The sequence below is a fragment of the Gymnoscopelus microlampas genome (assembly GCF_963454915.1).
Source record: "Gymnoscopelus microlampas genome assembly, chromosome: 19".
Lineage (NCBI taxonomy): Eukaryota > Metazoa > Chordata > Actinopteri > Myctophiformes > Myctophidae > Gymnoscopelus > Gymnoscopelus microlampas.
Genome location: NC_139956.1, coordinates 16,299,386 through 16,310,742, shown reverse-complemented (window position 1 = coordinate 16,310,742; position 11,357 = coordinate 16,299,386). Strand labels below are relative to the sequence as shown.

At 40.5% G+C, this 11,357-nt stretch overlaps 1 protein-coding gene across 1 annotated transcript in view; it reads right to left on the bottom strand.

Moving 5' to 3' along the window:
• Window positions 1–618: 618 nt before the first annotated feature.
• The window catches only part of kdm6ba (lysine (K)-specific demethylase 6B, a), a 142,917-nt gene continuing 132,178 nt past the window's right edge, over window positions 619–11,357 (bottom strand). The window contains exons 21-28 of the mRNA XM_084042268.1: window positions 11,152–11,220; window positions 10,771–10,919; window positions 7,372–7,486; window positions 6,763–6,950; window positions 5,807–5,948; window positions 4,830–4,956; window positions 3,845–4,018; window positions 619–2,383 (exon numbers count right to left, since the gene is read on the bottom strand). Coding sequence (XP_083898394.1) covers window positions 2,360–2,383; window positions 3,845–4,018; window positions 4,830–4,956; window positions 5,807–5,948; window positions 6,763–6,950; window positions 7,372–7,486; window positions 10,771–10,919; window positions 11,152–11,220 — 988 coding nt within the window. The 3' untranslated portion in view covers window positions 619–2,359. The remainder of the gene's footprint in view (window positions 2,384–3,844; window positions 4,019–4,829; window positions 4,957–5,806; window positions 5,949–6,762; window positions 6,951–7,371; window positions 7,487–10,770; window positions 10,920–11,151; window positions 11,221–11,357) is intronic.

The window sequence follows — 11,357 nt, the reverse complement described above, 5'->3', positions numbered from 1 at the left end:
TGTCTCCCTGGGGTCTAGTGCTGTAATAGGGATAGACTCCTGTGTTCTTGGCTGTTGCTGACAATAAGCCCACTTGTAAAGTGCATGAGCCAAATGCCTTTAATTAATTTGGTGGAATGACCCATCACGTTCATGTAATGTCAATGTACAAAGGTCAGTGTGCTTGGTTAGCTCTGTTGGAAGAGCTCTTGACTTCAGACCACAAGGTCATGGGATTGAATCCCAGCACAGGATCCTTGGCATCTGAGCAATTTGGCTCCTACGGGTCTACTATCTTTTTTCGCCTTTATCATAAAGGTTGCTGGACAATATATAGAGGATGAAATGCATAATTTATTAAATAATATAAAAGGTAATATCAAATACATTGTAGAAAATGAGAGACGTGACAAATAAATGAGCAGACAAAATTGTAACGCAAGCTGATCTTGCGTTACAATACCGCATTATGCTGCACTGCATATTACATGACACAGTATCCATACTTCATACTACATAGTATTCATACTGTAACTACATCGATTAATGAGAACATGGTTTGCCTGTGAAGATATAATGAAAGGCTAATCTTTCCCCCATATGATAATATGGGGGAAAGAAAAGAAAGATGCTTCTCAGTTGTGGGTTTATCAAAAAGCGTTTATTATTAATAGTCAATAATAATGTCACACAAATTCACAAAGTGTTTAAGACATGTCTGGCTCAGTTTGGTGTGTATGCAAGTATGTGTGTTTGTGTGAATTCTCTAAACAGTGCAGGTATAAATAAATGACCACAAAGAGAAAAGGGGGGAGGGGTAATTTGACAGGAAAAAAAAAGAAAAATCGCATTTTAAGAAGACAAACGGAAAAAAACAAAATTGAAAGAGAACATTTAGCACCATCTATCCCGTTATGATGTTCAACAGATAATATAATAAAAATCATTCAAATCTCATCTAAAAAGCCCCCTACGGAATAATAAAGAAAAAAATTACAAATTTTCAAACTGTTTGGAAAATGTATTTTTTTCTTTCCTTTTCTTAATGAGCATACAAAGACAGCCTTTCATTAGTTCATCTCTACTTGAGCGGTGTGTCTAGCGTCTACAGGAAAGGTGGTGTTATATTCAAGATAAAGATATCATTTTTCATATATATACCAGAAGGTAGAGGGGCAAAGAGTCGTGAGAGGCGAGCACCAAACAAAAAAAACAGCAGCCTCCGACATTGGAACACACAAGCCCCCTACATTTCAGTTCATAAAAGAGGAATCAATCACCATTTCAACAAAAAAACAAAAACATTCTCAGCGAGAACATTGATATCCAATAAATAGAAACATTTTAAATAAAAGAAAAAATCCAGGAAATACTCAATCTCATATTGGAACTGAAGAATTGGAGGTACAATACAGGTGACACCGATATTTTTTTTTTCCTTTTTCTTTTAAAATATTGATAAGGTCATGGAAGTAATAAACAAAGACCTGATGATGTGAGGTGTGACAACTGATTATTTTTCCCAGAAGAAATAAAATGTGAATTATTTCAGGAAAAAAAAAGAGATTTACAACACATAAGATTCAGAAAAACTAAACAAAAATAAAGATAAAAACGAACCCCCCCCTAACAAAGTCTTTGAAACCCGTATGTTTTGATGCATTCCAAACAATTGTACTTGTTTTTTTCCCCCCATTCTTAATGCTTTAGAAAAATGTTCATATCTCTATTATTAGTATTTTTCATTTTCTCTCTTTTTCTAAATACAAGTGACAAGGCCAATGTGGTGTATATCTAGGCTGATCTAGTTTAGAACAAACAAAAACAATAAATTATTCAAAAAGGAAAACAAAAAAGAGAACAGCACTCCACAAAAAATACAAACGGCATGTACAAATTTCAGTATTCAAGACAAAATAAAAATAAAAAAACCTGTCTGGTACTGACAAAAACATGCCATTGAAACCATCATCTCCGTAGTTTGATCAATGGCAGCACCAACTGCATCCTGGTTTTCAAGTTCACCGTTGCCAGGGGCGAGAGCACCATTTTCAGAGTAAACTGGCTTTCTATTTCATCTTCGAAATTCACTCGATATGGGTGAATTTACTCATGATTCATAGAACCGGTGGTTACATACGTAACCTAATGTTTTGTTTTTTTTATTGGCGGCTTGTTTTTTTTTATATTTTTGTAAACTGGTTCTCAGTTGGCTGTTCGGCAAGTATTAGCAGTAGTAGTAGTAGTAAAAATCATCTTAAATAAAGAAGGGAAAGTTGAAAAGCAAAGTGAAAGGTGTATTTCTTTCTTTCTTGTTGTCGTTGTCCTGGCTTGCAGGAGTTTTGGTTATGGCTGAGGTGGACACAGGATGGGGGCTGTGTCACCGCGAGCTGGAGGGCAGTGCCTGGGGCAGTGCCACGAGACAGAAGAGGAGACGGTTAGATGAGAGTTAGTTGAGAACACACGACACTAGTCTGTCAAACATTTAACCCTGTAAGACTGGGAACGCATCATTTTAAGATTTCTTTGGCTATTAAAAAATAGCAGATATACAAGCTCATAGCGCGGCACAGAGTGAAAAAAATGGTGCAAATCGTTGAATATATTATATATATGTTTTAAAGCGAACATTTTTAACTCTGATCTGTGCTTCTGGGCCGGGGGGTCCCTGGAACATCATATTTTGAGATGGGGGTCCATCATTTTGGGGGTCCTTGACATGGAAAAGTTGGAGCACCACTGATATAGCAACATTTTTTTCAAAAAACTGTTTGTAGAATATATATTCAAAGATTTGCACAAATGTTCACGATTTTTCAAAAAATAGCAGATCTACAAGCTCGTAGCTCGGAGATCTGCTATTTTTGAATAGCCCAAAGAAATCTAAAATTGACACAGATGCTTTCCCTGTCTTAAAGCAGTGTGGTGCCCAACCTTTTCTGCATCAGGGTCCACTTGAAATTTTCAGAGCATGTTCATGTTCATGTTAATGATCAATCAATCGATTGTGTTCCGGCTTGGATCAATGGATACTTTCAAGTAATAAGTCTAAAACCTTTTTTCCACCAAGGTTTTTAAGAAAAAATACTACGACTTCTTTTTTTGTACATCAAGTTTATAATATTAATGTTATTTTATCATTACAAAATTATTTTTTGGCCAATTATTTATTAAGTTTATTGTTTAAAGGTTAAAGTTCTACAATGGTCTCCCCATCTCCAGCTCTTTAGTACTGTACACATCAAATACATTTTAAGATGGGTTAAAAATATCATCCAATCCGTAGCGGTTCAGGCACCCTAGGCTGCAAGGCCAAGCGTTCGACTCCCATTCCCAACGACCTTTGCTGCGTGTCACCCCCCCCCCCCAATCTCTCTCCTAATTTCCTGTCAGCTTACTTTCCATATCCCTCTCTAAATAAAGGCATTAAAAAGCCCCCATAAAAACGTAAAAAAAATAAAAATAATCATCCAATCAGGAGACAGGACCCCACAAAAATAATTTATCAGCTAGTGTTCCAGTTAAAATTTTGCTTGCTCACTTTTTGTTTTTGTTTCATCACTTCCGATTTCACTTGTTCATCCTGTACGAGTTCTATCTCCTGTTTGTATGAAATTGGTATCCCAACCGCAATAATACCGTATGTATTTCTATTTACTAAAGAGTTGGAGAGGCAGTGTGACCCCCGTTATTGAACAAAAAAACATAGAGCTATTTAACAACAAATGTGATTTCAATATAACCCCTTTTCTCTACAATACATCTCACTCTGTTTGCAGTTCACAGCGCACGACCACAAACAGCGGCTGTTGGAAGGAAGCGTTGGCCTTTTCGGGGCCCGGGGGGGGGGGGGGGGGGGGCTTACCGGGTTCTTGAAGGCATCGTATGTGTTCATGAGCTCCTCCATGCGGTACTGTTCCAGCACCACCACGTTGGACAGAGTGGGGTTCAGCTTCCGGGCGCAGTCCTCACAGTGCACCACGTACGTCTTCCTGCTGTTGTTCTCGCTGGTCACAAACAGCAGGCTGAACACCTCCACCTGGAGCACACCCAGAGAGAGAGACAGAGAGAGAGAGAGAGAGAGAGAGAGAGAGACAGAGAGTTACCAGGGGTTCTCAAACTTTATTGTCACATCTTCTTGGGAACTGGGAACCCCTATACGTAACTATACCTTTCAATCCAGGAACCCCTTTTGGGGTTGTTGTTGCCGTTTACAGTATATAGCAACATACATTTTTTGTAATATTTGAAAAAATATTTGAAGTTTTTCAGAAAAAAAATAATTCAGGCGTTTTTTTTTATCGGCCTCAGCAATGCAGTTAAACGACAGATAGAGAATAGAAGTAAAGTGCATAAAAGAAAGTGGCTAATGCGCATGCGCATAATAATTTAAGAGTCATGAATGTATGTAAAGGAGAGTCCATTTAAAACACAGATCAGTCTGTGCATTAAAAACACAGTTCAGTTCAGTGTGCAGTGGCCACTGAACTGAACTAGCAGTCTAATTGCTGCTAGATAAAAACTGTTCCCGAGTCTGGTGGTATTGCTCCCGATGGTCCTGTATCGTTTACCTGGTCGTGGTCCGGGGACCCTTAGTTCAAATCTGATGTGTTTCCATGTGGTTGCTTGCTGTTCAGACTTGATCAGACCAATCTCGTTCCAATCTCGATACTAGGCCAAAAATCATATTTCAGTCTGCCTGTCTGAACATAGAAAACTGCAGATCTACACGCTCACAACGCGGCAAACCACGACACGTTGTGAGCATGTAGATCTGTTATTTTCGGGTGCACGACACGACCGGCCTTGACAGCAGAAGATGGATACTTTGAAAAGCACGTCAGACTCACGTCGCACTCGTTGCAGTAGTAGGCCGGCTCGTCTTTGACCCGACTCTGGTAAGAGATCTTCTTCCCCAGAGCCACCAGCTGGTCCCGTAAGATCTGGATGTGTTTGATGGACTGGAGGAGGCAGTGTCTGGAGGGACAGGGGAACATGTTACATGGAGTCAAGCAAAAATAAAATCTCACGCCTGAATATTTTTTTGTTAGGCTAAATCCTAATCTGCGATTTGTGAAACAGTGCGAAAAGAGTGCCGACACACTAGCACTGTGTTTCATAAACAATTAGCACAGATGAAATGATTTATTGATGTTTTGGCATAACCAGGTAAGCCAGGTAACCAGTTGAATAAATCACAGATTGAAGATTTAACCTGAAATATGAATATATGAAAAATCCGAGATCATTAGGGTTTTCTGGGAGAACATTCTATTCCATTGCTACTTTGACGCCTATTTTTGGTGTATGACATGCTTCCATAAAAGACGTTCTATGGAATCCAAACCAAAACCAAAACGTCTTCTCAGTCGTGGCGACTGAGAAGGTTAATTCATGAAGGTTAAAGGAGTAGTTCACCCCCAAAAAATACTTATTTTCTATCAATTACACACTCCATGAAGCATTGAATTGATGGAGATTTCTTTTGTTTTTGTCGCATTCCTAAGCCAATAATTTGATGACGGCGAGGAGACTCAAAGAGTCTCCTTTGAGTCTCCTACCGGATACATCAGCATCTTTCCGCCGGTTATCAAATTATTGGCTTAGGAATGCGACAAAATCTAAAAAAATCCTTGAATTCAAGTCTTCATGGGGTGTGTAATTGATAGAAAATAAGTCATTTTTTGTGTGAACTATCCCATTTAAGATCTGGATGTGTTTGATGGACTAGAGAGGAGGCAGTGTCTGCAGGGAGAGGACATCGACGTTAGGAGGACCGTGCAGACGACAGTGGGCCGCCCGTGTAATTTGGACCCGTTTTACTCACTTGATCATCTTGTAGGTTTCTTCGTCGGTGATCTTGAGGGTGCGCGCCACGTTCCAGGACACGTGGATCATGGGAACGATGGACTTGACGTTCGACACCACGTTCCACTCGAACCGCTCCAGGGCCAGCTGGTACTGGTAGGCTGCAGAGACACCACGTCAATCCATGTTTCACTGACATTTATTCCAATGATACATAACCAGTGGTGGACAGTTAGAGTGCAGTAGTAAGTAAAAGTGCATTTACTCGAGTAATGCATTTTTTGGATAACGTTCACTCCACTACAAGACAAATATTGTACTTTTGACTCCACTGCATTTCTAGGAATGGAAAAAGTACATTATGACGTAACCACTTAAGTCCCATAGCAGATCTATTCCGTCGCAATGTCTTGTTTTTGTGCAAAGACGTTTGTAAATTTGCGTGTTGCTTCCTTCCTTAAACCAGCGGTTGTTCATGTCAAGGACCCCCAAATTCATATGTATTTATCCGCAGACCCCTATCTGAAAATATTTTGTTCCAGCGACCCCCACATACGATTTGTGTTGTTAACACATTGATTGCCTAGATCGAGTTAACTCGATTTTAGCAAAAAATGTCATTCTTTTTTTTTTATTCATTTTTTTTATTTTGACCCAAAGACCAAGGAGATATGATTTTTCGAAGATTTAGACTCCTATCCACTTCCTTGTTAACTTAAAACTTAAAAATTCTGTATCTCGGCTCCTTTTTTTTTTTCAACGAAAAATCTGCAAAAATTCTGGCAGTGAATGTGTTAAGAAAGATTCCACATTTTACACATGAATTATTTTTAATAGCGACACGTTGTGAGCTTGCAGTTCGTCTATAGCCGACAATGTATGTATATAGGGTTAAAGTGGTTCAATTTATTTTTATGCTATTTCAACTCATTTTGCTGTTTCTCAAAAAAATCTGGATGTATCAGTCCCGCTCACCGTTGACAGGGCCAACGTTCCAGGCGATGTTATTGCACCAGCCCACAGCCTGCACCCAGTGAACCGTCCCGGCATTGATCCACACCAGATCCCCGGGTCTCTGGATGAACCGGTACACCGGGATGTTGGCCTTGTAGAGGTCTTCCAGAACCGGCCACCAGGACCCCGTCAGGTAGTCCACTCCATGCCTGAGCGGAAATAGGAGGAGTGGAGTTAAGAGTTAGGTCACTCATGTACAGCATGATTTATTTTTTAAAGATCAGGTTGTTTTCATGTTGTTGCTGTCGGTCAGAAACCTTGTATCCCCATATTCCAACTTTTTGTGTTTTTCTGTAAATTAATGTTGTACAACACTGTAGTTAAAAAGTAGCGATTCTTAAAAGTCCTATTTCTGACAAGGAGACATCTTTTTTTAAACAAAAGTGGTTAAGTCTGGCTGAGGGGTTTATAAACATTTTCCAATGAAAAGTGTTAACAAGAGCTTTTGACCAATATAATAACTACACTGGATCCATTTGGAACACAGGTTATTTTTTCTCATTTCCTGGACATTTACGTTTCCACCTGTCCGCAACGATATGCGACTCTGTGCCGCCAAATCAAACTCACTTTTCACAGAAGTCGCTGATATCGCGCCAGTAGTTCTCGTGCACAGAGAACCACTCGCAGTCTCCAGGGCCGATGTTGATGTTGACCGAGCAGAAGTTGTTGTTCTCCTGGTGACCTGTGGGTAAAAAAAATGCTTTTAGTCATTTGCACGCTGGGTGGACAAGGTATATGCCTGCACGATATTTGGGACAACATGCAATATGCGATAACATTGCTGTGTGTGTAGACATGAATGCCGTTACATGGTTGGAAAACACATTAACATGAACTGCCGGCACACAGGCAGTGGGAAAGGCGTTCGCACATGACCCTCTTTACCAGTACAAGTAGATGCCATGGTCCCTTCTCATTCTTGGGGGTACTTAATACTCACGTGGGAGATGACTGTAAGCACGTGATACTAGTCTTTTGATGAGAAGCTACTTTAACAGTAGTTGCAGTAGTTGGTCCATGCAACATATAGCCTATCAAATTTCACCTTTCTCTAGTTGTGTCAACATTGCTCGGAAGCATTTTGGTCACTGAACAGTTTTTGCCACGGGTACAGGCAGCCTTGCTGTCATAGTCTCTCTCCCTCTACCTCTCTCTCTCTCTCTGAACCATGATTGAGTAAATAGTCTCCCCCTTGACATAAACCTATGATCACTCGACCATCGCTCAACCATCTCTCACTCCACTCTCTCTCTCTGCACCACAGCACACTTGTACCCATACAGTAGCTGAAGTTCTTACATGAACAGAGGTCCATGAACAGAGCTCGACTGTAGAACACTCCTCCGTTCATGTAAAAACTAATATTGAACACAACAGTTGCACTCACTGAAAAGCACTGTCATGGGGGTATGACGTTCACACTTGCGTGGATGGAAAAGAATGCAGGCAAGGTTGTAGGTTCCTAACCAGGAACAAATGCCCACACAAGATTGCCCGCCATTCGAGATTCGGTGCACGTTCACACATGACACCAAAATCTAATATGCCACCACATTGCCCACCAAAATCAAATATGCCACCACATTGCCCGCAAATCTAGTAAGTGTGAACGAACGGGGCTTATAACTCGCAACAAGTAAAGTTTCAACGTCTTTCTGCCTTAGTTAGGTTTTCTGCTAACATAGAACCCAGACAATAATGAAAAGCCTATTGTAGTGTTTCAGTGTTTTTGCACACTGAAAAAAAAAGCAGAAAGAAAGGGGAAAGGGATTACTGTATATTTCCATTCAACGATATGGTTGTATTGAAAACATTGCACCTGGCTACAGCGTCTATTGACTATGAATGCCACCACCTTAACGATACGGTTTTCTCACTGCTCCCCTTAAAAAACGTTCTAATGTAAGCAAAAACATCCTTCATACACATCTTATACAGTATGTGTATGTGTTGAAATGCGATATGTGCTGCATATTCAGGGGAGCACATAACTGGTGCGCATGCGTGGTCAAAATAAATGTTGCGCGGCAGACAAACGAAAAAAATAAGCGCTCTTGCGCACAGCTGCCGGGACCAACAACTTATTTATAGCGTCAGTTGCTAGCTCTGGTGTCATGTACTTCAAATGTCTATCTACTTCCTGTAAGTAGAATAAAAAATAAAACTAGTGTTGTAAGTGTGTTAAACCTCCGGTCCGCAGGAAATTTATTTTCAATATATTATGCAACCCAATGGCCACCAGACTGCCCTTCTACTCCTAGCCTGAAAAAAAAGCCATCTTAAAATTCAGATTTGGAAAAAACGGCAGCTTTTATCTGGTAATATGGAACCATCTAGCTAAATGTATTGCCATTGCCTGTCAATGCAAAGTGGAAAAAATGGTCCATACATTACTTTTTTTTTCTCGCTCATAAGCCTGATTTATACTTTGTTGCTCCATTGCAACAAAGTACTACTAAAGAACTAGCCAACCTCACAGAGTTGCTCACAGTGTGTAGCGTCCACGATGCGTCAGCTATTTTCGTACTTATCTAGAGTGAGTGATTGCCCAGGGGCATAACACCTGAGGGAGCTCATCTGACCTTGGCTTGTTACCCCAGAAACTTGTCTCAAACAAGGGGAAAAATGCATTCTACCATGCTGCCACCTCATGTGGAATGCATTAACCAAAGCCATTAAAGAGCCCGTAAACAGGAATTGCCCCGTTTTGGGCATTTCCTGCTGAGAGCAATTGTTGTGGGCGGGGCTGATGACACACTCAGGTGAGTTTCAGTGATGTCGTCAGAGTTACTGTCCTAACTACACCAGTCTTCTGCCAAGGTACCGGACTCTGTCTTTTCCCTGTGTTTCGCCCAGGTGGACGTGGTTTTGAGGTTAAGGTTAGGCACAGTGTTTGTGAGGTTAGGGAGAGGGTTAATGTTAGGTTTAGGCATTGTTTTTGTGAAGTTAAAGGTTAGGGTTTAGGCGCCACCTGGGCGACACACCAAAGGAAGAGGGAGTCCCACCAAGGTACACCAGTCTTCTGATGCTATACCCTAGAGCAGGGGTCTTCAATCTCAGAGTTACTACAGGGGGGCCACCAAATCTTTGTGTGATAGGATATTTGTTTTTACATAAACCACTTGAACCCCAGCATCCCTATTCTGAGGAGGACATTAGCCGAAAATAACAGATCTGCTAATTTTGGCAAAGAGGTTTGGTGTAGATGGAAAAAGAGCAGACCAAGTACTGAGTGAAAGGTCAAGTTTACTAAGTATTGACAGTTTAAAGTGGTTAAATGTCTGAAAATACACATAAACATGAACCCAACAATGAATCGACAGTAATGTCAAACAAGTCTATGAAGCTACCTACATAATCTATGAAAAACTTTAATCTGCAACACAATTTAATACAATATTATGTAGTGGGGGGTTCTTGCTTCATCTCTCTCAACTAAGGGGTCCTTGGCCTAAACAAACGTTGAAGACCCCTGCCCTCGAGTGCATCGCCATCTTTTGGCTAAAATAATGATTTCACTGCCTTCAGTGGACACACCCCCAAAGTCATTAGCAGAAAAAACTACAGATAATTTTCCATGACTTTGAAACCAATTTAAATTCTAATTCTAATTCTAATTTGGCTGGGTGGTTCATAACCACCCATACTGGGTTAGGGTATTTCCTGTTTACAGGCTCTTTAAAGATCTCGACTCCCTACCCAAAGCCAAAATTAACCTAAAAGAATGGCTGACATCAAAATACAATTGGGCTTCGTAGAACAACTTGGAACACCTACCCCCCCCTCCTTTTTTCTGTAAATATACCCTTTGCTGCTACCAACATGTATTGTATTATTGAATTGTATGTATTGCATGTCTTACTGATGAATTGAGTACAATGGGCCACGATGGAAACAAGCCCATGTGGGCTTTTTTTTGTGTTGTCCTCTTAGCATAACAATCAATCAGAGGTGAGTGTTGCTTACCAGGTGTGCGGCTCCCAGGCACCTTCATGTAGAGCTGCACAGTGTTCATGCCCAGGATGGTGTGTCCCACATGGCTCAGCATGTTGCCACTGGACGCCACGCGCATGAAGGCCGGCAGCTTCTGCAGCTCCTGCAGCTGGGGCTTCCACCTAGTGGACACACAGCGTTAGTTCAAACTACTGTAGTTCCAAAACAAGTTCACATTTTCTCTTGTTAATCTTTTGTTAGTATGATTCATTATTTTAAGTCAGTTTGATTGTTTGTTTAGTTCGTTTACTACTGTATATCTCTATGCACTAAAATCAATTTAAAGACATTTGTTTTTTAAAAGGGGTAAAGGGTACAATGTCTCTCACATATTTTCTTTATGTAATTGCTTACCTCTTGGGATCGGACAGGTCGATGTTGGTGCCAAACTTAATGATCTTCCCCACTGGTTTCTGCTCACCACTGAGGGAGGGAAGGAAAGTCAAAGACTTAGCGCAGTGTTTGGAATACATATTTTATATTCTAGAACAAGAGTTCCTGTATTGCAAAATGGTAAAAAAACAAAACAAAAAAAGAAAACATCTAAAATAGGCAATCTA